This window comes from Hibiscus syriacus, unplaced genomic scaffold (assembly GCF_006381635.1).
Source record: "Hibiscus syriacus cultivar Baekdansim isolate YM2019G1 unplaced genomic scaffold, ASM638163v2 tig00116958_pilon, whole genome shotgun sequence".
In the NCBI taxonomy this organism is placed as follows: domain Eukaryota; kingdom Viridiplantae; phylum Streptophyta; class Magnoliopsida; order Malvales; family Malvaceae; genus Hibiscus; species Hibiscus syriacus.
The window spans coordinates 1,367,394-1,385,669 of record NW_024063484.1 but is presented as its reverse complement, the minus strand read 5'-3'; the positions used below and the strand labels follow the sequence as shown (position 1 = coordinate 1,385,669).

The following is an 18,276-nucleotide window of genomic DNA, read 5'->3' as shown; positions in this document are numbered from 1 at the left end:
ATCAAGTGTGTCACTTTCCAAACTGTTTCCACTGGAAGTAATGTCTGCAATCGTTACTCGTCTGACTCTTTCTTGAAGAAGAATGAGATCTATAATCTCGACCATTTGTTCGGACAACACTACCTTAATTAAGTTGCGAAGACTTAGATATGTATTCTTCGATAAACAAATTTCTCACTTTAACAACATATTCTTTATTTCTTTTCTGAAATCTCTTAAATATATATTCTTTAATAATGATTGTTAACGAATCCAAACCTCGCTAAGTCTGAAAGTATGAAATAACTTAATCTTTACATTAATAAAGTCATTGCAGGTATCAATTTTGCTCATAATTGTATCACCGCCTGTAGTATCATGCACACTACGATCCCAATAATCAACGACAATTTAATTTTTTAGTTGTTAATTCATTTAATTAATTAAGACTCTTTTTTTCTTGTCAAATTCGTTGTGCTCGTGAAATTGGAATTTGTTCCACTTCGTAAAATCTTTATATCCATAGTTGTCTTGTCCAACACAAAATCATTCAAAAATTTTATAATTATTAATATATATATATATATATATATATATATATATATATATATTATTACCTTTTCCAGATCCGTCATTTTCTTCTTTTTCTCTCCATCATTTTCTTCTTCCTTGTGGTCACTGTTATTGAAATGAAGAGTCAAAGATAAAGCCTTGACAATTTGGAACTTATTTCTTTATAGAAGAGTCAAAGGACCTTTAAACTAATAAACAAACTAATAAATACATATATAAATAAAATAATAAACCAGCATATTCATGAATATAAATTAAAAAAATGTAACACCCCAATTTAGGGGCTAAATTTAAAAAATTATAAATTGGTGGATTTAATTGGTATTTTGAAAGAAATGGTGGATTAAATTGTAAGATTTCAAAGTTGACAGACCATTTTAAGAAGTACATGAAATTTAGTGGCTAAACCCATGATTTAACCATTTTTTATATGTTGAATTATAAATCCCCGTGCACAGGTTCAACAGAAATTTTTCAGTTTTTCCTCTCCAACAATCATTCTTTCAACTCCGATCTATTCGTCGTCCGACCTCCGATCGACGAGCCGAAACTACCATCGTGTTCGCTGTCAACCGAGGAACAAAATCCCTCAAACCTTTCGTCGTGAATCGTCTCTGTTCATCGTTAATTTCAGTTGGAAGTATCGTCGGTAATAACTCGATTTCAATTGGTTTTCTGTCGATTCACGACGATCCGGTCATCCGTTTATGACACCTCCCGCATCATCGTGTTCCTTGTATCGTTCCGAGTCCATCGGTGTTCTCCGTCTTCGCTGGTGCGTGGAGGGGTGACACCGTCAAAGTTTCCGACGTATTGGAATCAAGCTCTCCGCCATTTAAAATTTTGAACCGAGCTTTGTAAGTGTCTCAATATCGCTTAAAATAATTTTTAGGAATTTTTTCGAGAATTTTCCGACACCGTAGTACTGTTCACTCGCCAACCCTCGAGAGTGGGCATCGTGTGGGTGATAATTTAGTAATTAATTTATGTTTTGGTGCAATTTGTGTAAAATCCGGGTGTTAGATTGGTAAATATTTGAAGAATGTGTCTAATTTGGTAATTAATTTCTGTTAGGGTGATATTTGTGTAAAATGGTCGATTGTTGACCGTTGACTACAGTTGACCAGAACTTCGATTGGCTTTGACCGGGCATTAAACAACCTTTGACGTTGACCGAATATACCTATCATAACATTTTTCGACTTTTCGAATCCGATTCCGCAGTCTGTTTTTCAAAATTCGGACCCGAAGGCCTCGAAGTGTCCAGTCAAACCCGTTGACCTTGATTTTGACCGAAAATTCTAAATTTTTGAAAAGTCATATTTTATGCTTTCGACGTCCTGAGTCTGAATCCGAAGTCCGTTTTGCCAAATTCGAACCCGGTAAGCTGTTTTTGACTGATTTATCACCCGATTCGATTAAGCTATGTTTTTGATGTAATTTCTGTTGATATGGATCCGACGAAATATTGGAAGATGATTTCAAGATTGAGGATGTTTTAATGGAATTTAATGGTCGATCAGTATTGCACGAAAATCGAGATAATACTTTTCTACCTCTTTATGCTTTATGGAACATGTTGATATTGGTAAATGCCTGAATAAGATAATGTTGATCACTTTTGTGGAGTTGATTAATTTATACACTCGATATGAATGTGGTAGAAATTCGGTAACTGAATTCGGATCGAATGATTAATATAAGAGATTGAGAGAATGTTAGAATTAAATTACAAGTTGTGTGATTTGTGATAAAGAAATCAGCTATGGATTTGTAACTTATATTTTAAAGGTTAAATGTTAAAGGTACTTGGATGAGAAATTATGAGAATACTCCGGTAGGGTAAAATTACGAAAATACCCTTATGTTTGAGGATGACAAGAATTATCCCTGGAAGTTGGTTAACAACTCTGAAAAGACATATTGATCCGATATAATTACAGATGTGCATAAGAAATGCTAGTTTTGCTTAAAAAATTTGGATAATTGGTTTTTAACCCTAAAAGGGTTTGTATAAGATACTATAAGTCTGTTAAGGAATCATTTCGAGATCAAAGAATGTTCGGGAAAGCAATTAACCCTTGGATCTCTAAAGTATAATTATTTTCGTTAAGAGTTAATACCGAAATTATCTGATTAAGAAATTACAAAAATGCCCTTGAGAGGTAAAAATAGTCCAAGTTGACTCTGAATGAGGAAATAACACGAGAATTTATTTTTAAATCGATAAATTATTGATTTGATTGTTGAGATCCTATTTTTGTATGGAAAATTCTGATAATCCGTTAGTAACATCTGAGAAGGCATTTAACTTGGAAATCTCCGACTTGAGTAAGTACGTGAAGAATAATAATTTATCGATGGTGATATTTTGTCAGAATAGTTCAAAGAGACTGTCATAGATGATAAGTTTCAATTAAATAATAAGACCGAACGAAAGGAAATGATTGAAATATTCTAGATTTGTAAAATGACCAAAATACCCCTGGAATGGAAATGACTCAAGAATGTCACCAAGCTCAGGAATGAATGGATATACTCAAGCTTTGAAATGAATAGAAAAACGTTGAGCACCAAAATGACCAAAATACCCTTATTGCCTAGAATAAGTAAATGTCTTGGATTAATTAAGAAATCCAAATAATCATGGATGTTGTGCTACCAATAAATGTTATGGAACGCAGCTTAAGTGATCAACCAACGCTAGTGCTATATCATTACCTGAATGATATAGATATCACTTGAATGTTTGTTCGTCTTCTCAAATTTGGATCGATGATACTTCTGAAAGTACTTGGCTCAGCTCAACGCTAGAGCGTATACAGTACTAATAAGTGGGTATTCGTGAGACAATTCAACCACGAATACCAAAATGACTTTATTATATGACTAAATTGAACTGAAAGGAAATACAACATGTATTTGAAATTCAGAAACGTCTGAATTATTCTGGAAAACTCTAAAGTAACCGGGATAGACTTGCTTACTAAATGAACCAAGTAAACTCAATGACTGAGGATTAATTAGGTGAGTGGATGACTTTGGAAACATTGTTGAACTTACATGATGGATTGTCCTTATGGGTTATGAACCATGAATCAAGTACGTCTGTATTGCCTGATATCATTGAAACATGGAAATGAAATAAAGACCGTTGGAAGATCTATTCAGTGATGATTATGGGGATGATCTATGGATCTGCATTATGGTATTAAAGAGTGAATACACTGGAAGGATAATAAATTGACTTGTTGACATTCATCAGTTTGGGAGTTGTGTAACTGGAGTTGTTTGATAATACGGTCGATAGTCATATATTGTAAATGACTTGAATCTTTGATTCTATATTTCATCTAAAATCACTTCGGTCATGTTTGAAAAAGCAAGTAACGCAGAAGGAAAAGATTCTGAATACCTCATTTGGTTCAACTGGGCTGAAATTCTATGAATTCAAAGTATATTTATGAATACCCCTGATTGTTTGGGTAATAGAATCACTCGCAGTAAATCTGAATTTAAAATTATTATGTATAAAGGTTCATGAACGTTTTCCTAATGCACACGAAAATATAGTGGGATTCTAAAGTATCAACCTTAAATGTCTGGCTAGATCGGTTAGTAATCGATTCTCCTCAATAGGACCTTGTTCCTGGAATTCGATCAAATTTCATAAGTTTCATGTTATCCATAATGATAACTACAATGGCCTCTGAAAATACTTGGATTCTCTAGTGTGTTCCCTATTTATTACTGAACTGTTTTATTTGTTTTAAAATGTGGTACACTGAATTCTATGGCTCCTATTTTATTGATGCACCAATTTATTGTGATGTTTTATGGATTAAGATGACTATCTGATTTTTGGTTTGAATTGGTATTTGATTACCATGTATATGGATTTATGGAATTTATGTCACGGTGCAATTGTATTTTTGATACGGATTTATAAAGTACAGCTCTGATCAAGCTGGAAAACTTTGACGGACCTAATGTGACTCTTGGGTAGGCTCACGGGCCCTAAAATGTTCCATTAGGTTGGCTCCCTTTTACTGTGTGCTTATGGTAAGCCCTATGGACTTACGGACTTAAGGATACAGGCCCCAAAGCTTATCCTTAGGTTGACTTCCTTTTCGTTGTGTGCTTAAGGTAAGCCCTATGGACGCAGTTCTAGGAACTGCGGATGGTGTACAAGAGAATGGTTTAAACTACAAGTTTCAAAAGTTAAATTTCATTATGATTTTATGAGATTTACTGAACTATCATTTGATAAGTGTACCTATTATGATTTTATTATACTGTTGGAACACACTAGACATCCTATTCGATCTCCTGAAAATGTCAAACTTTGAATGCTTCCTATGAACTGTGTTTTTTATGGCTTCAACTTGATGAACAACTAATGGAACCCCAGATTATTCTGCAAACTGGTATATATATGATTCAATAAGGAAATTATATGGATTTCCATTTATCTACATGTCATGTAGCATCATATGGTAGTTCTGTATTACTGAGCTTTCCGAAGCTCACTCTATTACTCAACATTGCAGAATTAAAAGAATTGTACCAGTGCAGCTATCGACATCAATAAGGGAGTTCTTCCAGCGTTGTTTTCAGAGTATGATACATGTGATTAGGGGGCATGTAATTGTATTTTGTTTTATATACGAGTCTGAAAATCTGTTTTATTTCTGAATACTAATAAATGATTTTATACGTTACATGTTTTAAGAAAAGTTTTAAATTTTCCGCTATTTTTACAGTGGGTCGCTCCGGTGGCCCTAATATGACACTCCAGATCGGATCGGGTTACCCGCATCGGTCTGAGGGGGTAACACAAAATATATTTATATACGTACTCGTTAATTTAATTAAATAAAAATAAATAATTATTTATTTATTTAACCTGACAAAAAAATAATATACATATGATTCACAAATAATTTATCAAATACATATTCGCTTATAGCCCTAATATTATGGAGGCCAAAAAATTCAAATTAATATGTGTTTATTCGAAATCATTTTATTGTTTAAATTTTATTATAAACAATTCATTTTCTTGTTTGATAGACGACAACATCAATCTTGATGTTGGTCGTCAAGTGTATGTATTAGTTGTTTCTCATTTACTTCTGCCTCACACGTTTTTTTACGTCTCTATGGTACGTTTTCGATCATTTGACAATTTTTTGTTTAATTTTTTTCTGTTGATGAAAACGGGTAAAGAAAACGAAAGAACACAAGAATTTTACGAGGTTCGGCAATGTGCTTACGTCCTCGGTGCCTAGGCAGCGCTAGAATTTTTATTCAATGATATTTTAGGTCTAGGTTACATCTCTATTTATAATAGAAAACCCTGGTACATAATTACAAAATTAACCCTGTACCGTACCGCGGGGGCTGCGCCCCCGCACCCCCAACCTACATAATTTGTAACCCCACAACGAGACTTTCTTTGTAAGGACAGTTGATGTTCGCTTCGCTCACTCCGCTCCATCTCCTGTCCTCTTTACTGGTATATTTATGAGCCATACCTAACAAATCTCCACCTTGGCGAATATCCTGCCCCTTGGAAACTTCAATGTGGGTTGGGTTACCTTGCTTCTTTAACAACTCGAAACATTCAACAAGTCCAAGCAATGCTTGAACTTGTCTGTCGTAACTGGCTTGGTGAACATATCAGCGGCATTTTCATCAGTATGTACCTTCTGAAACAAAACCTCTCCAGATGCAACCAACTCTCTGATCTTGTAGAACCTTACATCAATATGTTTAGTTCTAGCACGATACACCTGATTCTTAGCCAAGTGAATAGCACTTTGATTATCACAAAGCAACTGAACTCCACCTTGTTGAACACCCAACTCCTTCACTAAACCAGTAAGCCATAAAGCTTCTTTTGTAGCTTCAGCCGCTGCCATGTACTCAGCTTCAGTTGTAGATAGAGCCACAATAGATTGAACAATAGACTTCCAACAAATAGGCCCTCCACCAAGAGTAAAGACATACCTTGTCGTAGATCTTCTATTATCCAAGTCACCTGCATAGTCTGAATCCACATATCCTACAACCAAAGGATTATCCCGCTGACTCCCAAAAACAATTCCATGTCCCACAGTACCCTTTAAGTACCGAAAGATCCACTTGACTGCTTCCCAATGTTGCTTACCAGGTTTAGACATGTACTTACAAACTTGACTAACAGCATGAGCTAAATTAGGACGAGTACATACCATCGCATACATCAAGCAGCCAACAACATTAGAATACGGAACCTTTGCCATATCTTCAGCTTCCTTATCTGTCTTGGGGCACTGTTCTGATGAGAGCTTAAAGTGATTCGCCAATGGAGTGCTAACTGGTTTTGCGCTGCTCATCGCAAACCTTTCTAGCATTTTCTCAACATAACCCCGTTGAGATAGCCGCAGTTTCCTTGAGTCTCTGTCCCTGCAAATTTCCATTCCAAGAATTTTCTTTGCAGCACCTAAATCTTTCATATCAAATTCCTGACTCAATAAAGTTTTCAAACCGATAACATCATCCATGTTCTTCGCAGCAATCAACATATCATCAACATACAGTAATAGAAAAATAAAAGAACCATCATCAAGGCTCTTAACATAGACACAACAATCATACTCACATCGGTTGTAGCCAATCTTGATCATATAGGAGTCAAACCGTTTATACCACTGTCTCGGAGACTGTTTTAACCCGTACAAAGATTTCTTCAATCTGCAAACTAAATGCTCGTTTCCAGGTTGAGTGAAACCTTCAGGTTGCCGCATGTAGATCTGCTCCTCTAAATCACCATGCAAAAAAGCAGTTTTAACATCCATCTGCTCTAAATGCAAATCCCAACTAGCCACCAATGCAAGTACTGCTCGGATTGAAGTGTGCCTGACCACAGGAGAAAAGATTTCATCATAATCAACTCCTTTCTGCTGTGAAAAACCCTTCGCTACCAAACGAGCCTTGAACTTCTCCCCCTCTTTTTCTGTTACTGCTGGTTTCTTCTTATACACCCATTTGCAACCAATCGGCTTCTTACCCTCAGGAAGGGGAACTAACTCCCATGTGCGATTGTGATTCAAAGACTCCATCTCCTCAACCATGGCTGCCATCCACTTGTCGTTTTCCTGACTAGTAACGGCATCATGAAAAGTAACTGGATCATCACTGCTAACAGTAAGTGCAAAAGATACCAAGTCTTCAAAACCCAATCTGTTCGGAGGCTTTATATTCGTCCGTCTCACCCTGTCTCTGGCGAGACTATAATCCTGCAAATCATCCGTAGTGGAACCACCAGAAGTCGGTTGAGAAGTTTCTGGTTTCTCAACTGGAAACTGCTCGAAATCTACCACTGTCGTGTCTTGCTTCTGCTGCAACATAGACTGTTCATCAAAAACGACATCTCTACTAATCACAACTTTCTTCGCAACTGGATCCCAGAACTTGAATCCTTTGACACCTTTCTTGTAACCCAGAAAAATGCATTCCTTCGATTTTGCATCAAGTTTGGATCTCTCATCAGCAGGTACATGCACATAAGCAGGACAACCAAAAATCCGTAAGTTATCAAAACTAACATCATGACCAGTCCATACCTCTTCTGCAACTTTCCCAGCCAGCGATGCCCTTGGCGATCTGTTGATAAGGTAACACGCCATGTTAACAGCCTCAGCCCAGAAGTGTTTGGGAAGCCCCGCATTCAACCGCAAACATCTGGCTCTTTCATTCAACGACCTGTTCATTCGTTCCGCAACACCATTCTGTTGTGGTGTCTTGCGCACTGTAAAATGCCTCTGAATCCCATGCTCCTTACAGAATTGTAGGAACTGTGAATCTGTGTACTCCGTACCATTGTCAGACCGCAAACACTTGATTTTTCGTCCTGTTTGGTTTTCTACCTCAGCTTTCCACAGCTTGAACTTCTCAAAAACTTCAGATTTCTGTTTCAAAAAATACACCCAAACTTTCCGTGAAAAATCATCAATAAAAGTAACATAGTACCTAGATCCACCCAAAGACGATGTCGTGGAAGGCCCCCATACATCAGAATGCACATAATCAAGAATCCCTTGAGTTGTGTGCTTCGCAGTCTTGAAACGGACTTTAGTCTATTTACCAAGAACACAATACTTGCAAAAATCGAGCTTACAGCTTTTGACACCATGCAACAAGTTTCTCTTGTGTAATTCTGCCATACCACGTTCACTAAGATGAGCAAGGCGCATATGCCACAATTTTGTCGTATCATCACAGGACTCAACAGAGTGAACTCCACCTGCAACGGTACTCCCTAACAATCTGTAGATATTCCCTGCAGTCATCTTGCCTTTCATCACAGTCAATGCTCCTTTAACAATCCGAATGGTTTCCCTATCCTCGTCAGCCTTAGGGATAAAACCATTCTTGTGCAAAGTGCCCAAGGAAATCAAATTCTTCTTCAAGTCTGGATATGTCGAACACCACTTAACGTCCGAACGGAGCCATCGTGCATCTTAATTCTGACATCACCAATACCAACAATATTGCAACATCGATCATCACCCAAATAAACCGAACCAGAATTAACCGGCCTGTATGTCGAAAACCATTCCCTATTTGGCGTGATGTGATAAGAACATCCAAAATCAAGAATCCAAGCATCCGTCAATTGTGTCGTTGAAATAGAAAGCATATCACCCTCACTGCAATCAGAAGTATCATCCTCGACCACGTTCACAGACTTGGATGAGCCATCACGCTTCTCATCAGTCTGCTTTTTCAACTTCGGACAGTCTCGCTTCATATGTCCCGCCTCCTTGCACTTGTAACAGTGAATCGTCTTCTTATCCCTGGATTTGGATCTGGAATTCCGCTTCCCGGACCTTGCCTTCTCTGGCTTCCGTCCACGATCTCGATTACCCTTGACATATAAGCTATCGGCTTGAGAGCTTTCCCCTGCATTCTGCTTCCGCTGGTTGTGAGCCAACAAGGCTGCAGTAATCTCCTCAACGTTGATAGTCTCTTTCCCATATGTAAGAGTAGTCACCATGTGTTCGTAAGAGGAAGGCAACGAACACAACAGAATCATCGCTCTGTCTTCATCCTCAATTTTCACATCAAGCCGAGCCAGATCAGAAACGATTTGATTGAAGACATTCACGTGTTGCGCCAAATCGTGATCGTCCTGCATCTTCAGCCCATACAGCCGCTGCTTCAGATACAGTTTTGTCGTTAAGGATTTGGACATAAACTGACTTTCCAACTTCCTCCAAATTTCGTCTGGAGACGATAGATGCATGACGTGATACATGACCTCGTCCGCCAAGCATAATCGTATGGTTCCTGCCGCTCGCTGCTGCAATTCTTCCCAATCTTCCTCATCCATCGACGCCGGCTTTATAGGTCGCAAAGCCTTCAAGATCCCTTGCTGCGCCAATAGATCCTTCACCCTCGTTTGCCATAATCCGAAGTTACCCTGACCATCGAATTTCGCGACTTCGAATTTTGCTCCTGACATCTGATACCAATTGTTGATGAAAACGGGTAAAGAAAACGAAAGAACACGAGAATTTTACGAGGTTCGGCAATGTGCTTACGTCCTCGGTGCCTAGGCGGCACTAGAATTTTTATTCAATGATATTTTAGGTCTAGGTTACATCTCTATTTATAATAGAAAACCCTGGTACATAATTACAAAATTAACCCTGTACCGTACCGCGGGGGCTGCGCCCCCGCACCCCCAACCCACATAATTTGTAACCCCACAACGAGACTTTCTTTGTAAGGACAGTTGATGTTCGCTTCGCTCACTCCGCTCCATCTCATGTCCTCTTTACTGGTATATTTATGAGCCATACCTAACATTTTCAATGTTAGATTTGACGTCACATCGACTGATCAATATGATACTTATTTGTTATCATTTTGATTTTCCCAGCTTTGGACTTGGATACACGACTCGTGTTTTTAGATAGTTTTCTCAAGACGCTTGATTCTAATTTGCGATTTTTGGTGGTCTTTAAATAGTTTAATCCTCTATTGTGGTTCACTTGTTAATGTAGTTAAATTTGTTCGTATATGTCTTTCGTTCGAGTTTTTTGGATGAATTTTAACATTTTCCTTGTATGATCTCGAAGGGCTAGTTTATTGTGTCAATGATTATAAAAAATAATTTTAATTATATGTTTAGTTTACAAACTTTATTGTAATTTTGAATATTTTATGAAAAAACTAAAAACTAACAGTTCTATTTGCATAAAAAAAATTGTGGCATTCAGAGTGCTCAAACTCAATACCTCAAAAAATAAAAATCATTTTTCTCCTATTAATCAATGTCATTTAGTTCGTACAATCATTTTGCTCATTTTATATAACTTAAAATGTGGTGAAATTTATCTCTTAAAATTATATCCTTGATTAGCACGGAACAAAAATAATGAAAGAGGGAGTAAGTTATTAAAAAGTTAATCAACAAAAAATTTAACATTTGTTTTTTCATTCAGAAATAGACGTTACAAAAATACACGAGCAAAAGGGTTGAAAATGCATGTAAATATAACCCTCACAATCTCACCCTAGATTTTAGTAGGGAAGAGGATATAGGCGCCATAAGTTTTGGAAAATATAAAATCATAACGTAACCTCTCTCCCTCCTACAGTTTCATTAACAGAAATTAACTATTTACTTAATGGTTCATGTTCTTCCTCTCAACCTTTTGTATAAACTCTCCATTAGAGGGGAGCTTATTCAGAACCTGAGCCCAAGGGGCATCCTCAGAAACTGCCCCAGCAGCTGGGTTGTAAATCGGAGGGGAAAACAGGAACTAACCCTTCGATTGCTTCAGGTTTTTATATAATTACATTGGCTGTTTCAAAATGGCGGACAACAACGTCGCAGTTATCAGTATCTGTTCCGTTCTTCTGGTGGTGTTGGTTGTGGCGGTGACGGTTGGTGTCACTCAAGATGAGAAGGGCGACGACGATTGTCATTCCGAGTTACAGAGTTCGTCCAAGGCGATCAAAGACCTTTGCCAACCCACTGATTACGAGAAAACGTGTGAGAAAAGTCTGGAGAGTGCCAACACCACCGATACCAAGGTGCTTATAAGGACTGGTTTCAAGGCCGCCATAACCGAGATCGAGGACGTGATCATCCGTTCTGTCCTCGTGAAAGATTTGGTCAAGGACAAACCCAGGGCTCGTCAAGCTCTTCGCAATTGCAAGGTGCTGCTGCAGTACGCCATTGACGATCTCAATCATGCTTACGATCAAATGGGGAAATTGGAGATGAACAGATTCGATGAATACATTGAAAACCTCAAGATTTGGCTCGCCGCTGTCATCACGTACCAGGAGACTTGCCTGGATGGATTCGTTAAGACGAGAGGTGAAGGTGGGGCGAGAACAAGGGAACTTTTGCAGACCTCTCGGGAGCTTAGTAGCAATGCTTTAGCCATGGTTTATGAGTTGGATTTAGCTTTGAAGAAACTCGACCTTCCCAACATGAACACTTCTGGCTTCCCACATCGGCTATTCTCGCATACCGACGGTTTGCCGTCGTGGGTCAGCTCAACCCAGCGCATGCTCCTTGCCAAAAACACCACATCTGACGTTAAACCTAATGTAGTCGTTGCAAAGGATAAGAGTGGCAATTACACCACCATCAAAGCGGCATTGAAACAAGTCCCCAGGGGTAGTTCAGATCCATTTGTTATTTACATTAAGGCTGGCGTTTACAAAGAGCGGCTGACCATCAACAAGCATATGCACAACGTCATGCTCATCGGAGATGGCCCCAAAAAGACCATCATCACCGGTAGTAAAAACTACCGTGATGGAACTTCCACATACAGAACTGCAACAGTTGGTACGTACTATGCATATCTTTGTGAAATTGGGTTAACATCAATGTTAGCAAGCTGACTTTCCTACTATTAATCAACATTAAAAGTACATATATCTTCGTCAAATAGAATTCAAGTCAAACTCTAACCATCAAATTATTAAAGTAGTCATTTCCATGGAATTAATGAAGTGTTAGCTTTCAAATCTTGCAGCTGTTATTGGTAAAAGATTCATGGCCAAAGATATTCAAATCAGGAACACTGCTGGAGCCAAGAAGAGGCAAGCTGTGGCACTTCGAGTCCAAAGCGATCAGTCCGTCTTCTACAATTGCAAAATCGACGGTTACCAAAACACCCTTTACGTACACAGTCATCGCCAGTTCTATAGGCAATGCGCCGTAAGAGGAACCATCGACTTCATCTTCGGCGACGCAGCTGTAGTCTTGCAGAACTGCAAAATCATCGTAAAGAAGCCATTGCCTGGACAAAATTGCATCGTAACCGCACAAGGAAGGAGCGAACGCCGCGAGCTCACCGCCATCGTTCTCCATAATTGCACCATCTCTGGCACGGACGCGTACAAAATGGTGAAAAACAAGAACAAGGCATACTTCGGTCGGCCGTGGAAGGAGTTCTCCACGACCATCATCATGCAATCTTACATCGATGATGTCATTGACCCCGAGGGATGGGTGCGATGGGACGGAGACTTTGCTCTCCACACCGCGGTTTGTGCCGAGTTTGAAAATAGGGGACCCGGTGCGGACCAAACTGGCAGGGTTAAATGGAAATGTATCAAGCGTTTCAGTAAACGGCATGTGAAGCTATACACGGTTGGCGAGTTCTTACGTGGTGGTGAATTTATCCCCAAGTTTGGGGTGCCCTACTCTCGTGGCATGATTGATGGATTGTAGACCATCAACGCAAGATGATGAACCAACAGCTTTATTTAGTTATTTTTACTTGCATGAAAATATATGTAAGTTTCGTTAGGACTCGCAGACGTCAATATAATCGCGTACATAATTGTTTTTGATTTGTTTTGATTATAAATTACTAACACTATTTCTAAAATTATTCCGAAAAGATGTGTGTATTTCAAGTGATGAAAGATGTCTTAAAACTCATTTTACAAATTATATAGTCACAAATTATATATCGTCGCCAAGTTTTAATGATAAACAAAAAAAAATTACAAAGGGGCTGAATCTCACATTTTTAAAAGTAACTAGTAATATGTAAGCACAATGATAATGAATGTAAAGAATGTCAAGATTTATGTAGAAAATTTTTTCAATAAACAATTACGGGTAGAAGAAGAGAATTTTCACTAATGTCAAAATTATAAGAATAAAAGAAAATTTAGAGAAACAAATTGATTTTAAACCCTAATCCCTATTATCTATCCTAATGTGGTGGGGGATCTCATTGGTCTCTTGGACGTTGTCGCCACTAACCAGGTGCAGGTTTTTGTCGTCGGACATGACTGGGGTGTGCTCATCGCTTGGGGGTTGTGCAAGTTTAGACCAGACAGGGTAAATCTTTGGTTAACACGAGTGTTGCGTTCAATCCCAGGAACCCTGATAGGAAACCTCTTGAAACTCTTAGAACTGTCTATGGTGAAGATTATTACTATTACATCTGCAGATTTCAGGTTCTTTTGTCTTTCCCAATTTTATTTCTCTTTTCCATTAAGTTTTAATTAATTATGTGAATGAAGCATTTGACTAATCATTTTTACTTTCTCCAAACTTTTTTTTATGTTGGGTTTACTGTTTGAAGTGGTATTTTAATCAGATTAAAGTCATAGTTTTGGATTAATTAATTAATGATCTGCACAATGAGTCTCTAACTCTCTCTTCATTGCAAAAACGTCGATAGTTTTTTATTTTAATTTAATTTCCTTTGGAAGAACATATCGAATGAGTACTTCTGCAGAAGCCTGGAGTCAGGCCGAATTCAAAGAGATAGGATATGAGAGAATTCTAAAGGGATTCTTTACATACCGTACACCATGTCCCCTTCTTTTACCGAAGGGCAAATGTTTTGGATTCCCAGACACTCCAATAGGCTTGCCCTCATGGTTATCACATGAAGTGTTCAAGTATTTACATCAGCCAATATGGAGGATTAAACTATTACCGATCTATGAACTTGTAAATTTGTTTCTCCCTTCATCAACTTTAATCAATGCTTACCGAGTTTTATTGTATTTTCTTTGGAACTTGCTTATGATGTTGATGTATCTTTGTTGTAGAAACTGGGAACTTACAGAACCATGGACCAGGAGTCAAGTAAAAGTGCCGGTTAAGTTCACGTTGGCGACTTGGATCTGACCTACAATGCTCCGGGAACCAAAGACTATATACACAAAGGAGGTTATGTTCCACTTCTGGAGGAAGTGGTTGTCAAGGAAGGAATAGAACACTTTCTTCATGAAGAAAAACCTGATGAGATCAATAAACAAATACATGACTTCTTGAAGAAGTTCTAATTTGCTATATGAGATCTTCCCCCTTTTTTACTTGCAAAAGAGCGTCTTTTCCCATTTCCAGGGGTCAGTATCGACACTCATACACAACTCCGAATAATATATCTTTGAAATATTCCCTGGACAGGACAAACTCTTATATATTCTAAGTTATGCTGAACTTTACTGGTCTCAAGCTGCACTTCAGGTGTCGGTTATGAAATCTCACATGAAATTTTATTTGACTGACAAACCATTTAACAAGTTTGAAAAGCTAACAAGCATTAGTTTTGAGTTGGTTTCCGTATAACTCACTGAAAGACAAGTTCATAAACACAAGATTCATAGTACTATTATAAATTGCATACCCGTAAATGATCCTCAGGGTTGTGTCCCTTGGAAATGATTATATTTATGTTCGCTCTTTAGCTGCTCAGGTGCTTGGTTAACTCCAATGGTAGAATGAGCCATTTATGCCCAGCTGCAGTCGAATCCAAAATTTAAAGGATATACTTCAACAAGCTCGGGTTGTGTCAGCATGGAGGCACTAACCTCAAGCGCTTTCAGGCTTTTGGCGTCTTCCAACATCAAAGTGAACATCCACAAGGCCTGTTATCCCAGCAGTTATCTTTTGTCCTACCTTTACAGGGCCAACACCTTGTGGGGTGCCTGTGAATATTAAATCAAAAGGCAGCTAATTAAGACTTCGATCGAAGAGATCCCTTTTTGTCAATGAAATATTATACAATAAATATGCTTTGAAATCAGAAATTAAAATGAAAATGGAGCTAAACATGTGTGTATGCTAGAATTTATAACGAAACTAGAGCAAACCAACAAGTCACCCCATAACACACTATACAAACATAATGGAGAAATTAAACTCGATTGAGAGACAAGAAAATGTAATTTAACCTGTTAATATGACATCTCCATCAAAAAGTGTCATAATGGAACTTATGTAGCTAATGAGGTAAGGAATCTTAAAAATCATATCTTTGGTGGAACCCTTCTGTCGTATTTCTCCATCTACCTGTGATGAAAGAAATGCATCTAACCTTTACAAACTGGAATAAAGAATATAAAGTTGCAGAATTGCAAAAAGTACATGAAAAACAAAGGTGAAATACAGAAAACTAATGTATTAATCATTAACCTTTAACCACAGTTCCAAATTGTCAGGATCAGGCGCCATAGATTTAGGAAACTGCAGAAGAAATTTCAAGTAACCAGAATGTAAATGATCAATAACTTGATAGAAAAAGTGAAAGAAAATCTATTCCCCTAGGTCCCTATCAAAAAGAATGTGCCTAGATAATGCTAAAGGTCAGTAAACGGTAATGTTATCCGCTTCTGCGCATGCATGAATGGAGTTATTCATCAACTAAAAGCAAGAAACGCATGAAATTTGGATAAAAAGTAATCTTGTTTACTTTTCTCGTAGGAATTTAATATTGATTACTCACAAGCAGCATGTGTTAAAAATAGAAGATCTTCAAAACTAATTTGGGAAATGTACTTCAAAGGAAAGAGAAAAGCTATTTCAGGCTTATTTCTTACAACAGAACTTATAGGTGTAAATGTGTCCTGCCCTTTAGCAACTGTCCATGGAAGACCTGCAGACTGATAAATGTAACAATAAGGAATATCATTGACTAAAATAACAAGATAAGTGGAATCATTACAAAATGAACGAGCATCTGACCATTTAAAAATAAAATTCTTGTTCTCAGGAAGTAAAAATGAACATGTAGTTAAGATCCATGATGTACAATCATCTGAAAGGGGAATTTGTTGTGTTTCCACAGGGTTGGGGTGATATAATTCTTGTTCTCAGGGAGTAAAAATGAACATGTAGTTAAGATCCAAGATGCTACAATCATCTGAATGGGAATTGTTGTGTTCCCCGAGGAGAAAAAATCATTTTAAAAGATCTTTATCGAAGAATGAATTTCAACTTTTCGATTTTCCTCAAGGATGAAAGATTAGGTCCAATAGCTACATGCTTCATCAAATGTGTTATCCCATCTTCATTTGTTAACACATCAATGAAAAGAGTAAATAGCTACTCATGTTGAAGCTGGAGAATGTCCAAAGGCAAACTGAATTCTCATGTGAAGGAATCACGCTTTAAAAGAGAGCTGATACGAATAAAATTTGTACCTTTGCAACAGATTGGATTTCCCTTGCAGTCATATCCAGTGCTAAAGCATAGCCTGAAGCACACAAAAAATGGTAATTTCAAAATCAAAGTGATCACCAGGCAGCATCAAATGCTTCACATTCAAGTCATAACAAAGTCCAATATAAATATATAGCTTCTAAATTAAACTAAACTAAACTAAACTAATACCAAATAAGTAATCTCATGAAAAAGTGGGTTTGGAGGAGGATGGAAAGGAAATTACTTTCTTCCAGAAAAGGGAGATCTTTTAAATCTTAAACCCGGAAATAAGCACAAAACAAGGTTCACTGAATACCAATCAATGGTTGTACCCGGAAAAAACTGAAAAGAAGTATCTCATGACATGAACTTCAATGGTCTAAACCAGAACCAGACATGTCGTATTTTAGATAGAAATGATTCGATATTACCCCCAAAATAATCCATGGCAGTGTTTATAGGCACATCCCGAGCCTTTTGTCCGATCACAACAGCAAGCTCAACTTCATGATGTAAAGAATTCAAAGGGTGTGGAACCTCAATTGTCCCTCCGTTTTCCAAATACGATGATGTCGGTTTTAAAAACAATACCGGCTCCTGGAAACGAAATTTAAAACTTCAATTTTCTTTCCAACACTGGAAAATGATCAAAATTTGCTGACTGAACACGGTAATAAACGGGAATTAGATACCTTGGGGACAGCGTTGCCTAGTTCTTTGGCGTGCTCGACATAGTTGCGGCCAACGGCGACGATTTTAGTCCCGAGTTTCAGGGGACTTTGTAAAGATGCTTCCGCCGCCATGTTTTCCTTTTTTGGTTCAGAAATTTGCAAAGAAAAAGAGCAAGTGCTGGCTTCTTAATTAGGGGCAACGTTTGCTCTAATCTATTCGAATAGGGAAACATTTCAAATTACTTGAATTGAGTGTATTATTTTATTGTCTTAATTTAGTTGCTCTAAACCTATTGATCATGGGATGAGTCTAGAGAGTGACACGTATCAAAATACACCACCGCTACTAATAAATATATGATAAAATTTATAAGTGGTCATTAAATTTATTAGAATAAATTATATCATTTTTTACTGAATTTTATTCATTTTCTTATTTCACTCATTATATTTTTATTTTTTTCAATTTATTCAATCAATTCTAGATTCAGAGGATTCCTACGCTATTCAGTTGCACAATATGGTTTACGTATGTTATACAGAGGAAACATCTCAATTTCAATTGTCTTAATTGAGTTGTAT

At 37.6% G+C, this 18,276-nt stretch overlaps 2 protein-coding genes across 3 annotated transcripts; one reads left to right on the top strand and one right to left on the bottom strand.

Annotated features, from left to right (window-relative positions):
• Positions 1–11,310: 11,310 nt before the first annotated feature.
• Positions 11,311–13,379, top strand: LOC120189480 (probable pectinesterase/pectinesterase inhibitor 21). The gene is made up of 2 exons (XM_039192756.1): positions 11,311–12,412; positions 12,603–13,379. The coding sequence occupies exons 1-2, from the start codon at positions 11,422–11,424 to the stop codon at positions 13,301–13,303; spliced, it is 1,692 nt and encodes a 563-aa protein (XP_039048687.1). The 5' UTR covers positions 11,311–11,421; the 3' UTR covers positions 13,304–13,379.
• Positions 13,380–15,070: 1,691 nt separating this feature from the next.
• LOC120189431 (probable acylpyruvase FAHD1, mitochondrial) lies at positions 15,071–17,918 on the bottom strand. 2 transcript variants are annotated; one of them, XM_039192714.1, is made up of 7 exons: positions 17,716–17,918; positions 17,455–17,620; positions 17,023–17,075; positions 16,420–16,482; positions 16,016–16,066; positions 15,775–15,892; positions 15,071–15,528 (listed from the first exon to the last, which is right to left on the bottom strand). In XM_039192714.1, the coding sequence occupies exons 1-7, from the start codon at positions 17,824–17,826 to the stop codon at positions 15,413–15,415; spliced, it is 678 nt and encodes a 225-aa protein (XP_039048645.1). In that variant the 5' UTR covers positions 17,827–17,918; the 3' UTR covers positions 15,071–15,412. The 2 variants fall into 2 exon arrangements, with proteins under 2 accessions (XP_039048645.1, XP_039048646.1); XM_039192715.1 differs by lacking the exon at positions 16,420–16,482.
• Between the last annotated feature and the right edge of the window lie 358 nt (positions 17,919–18,276).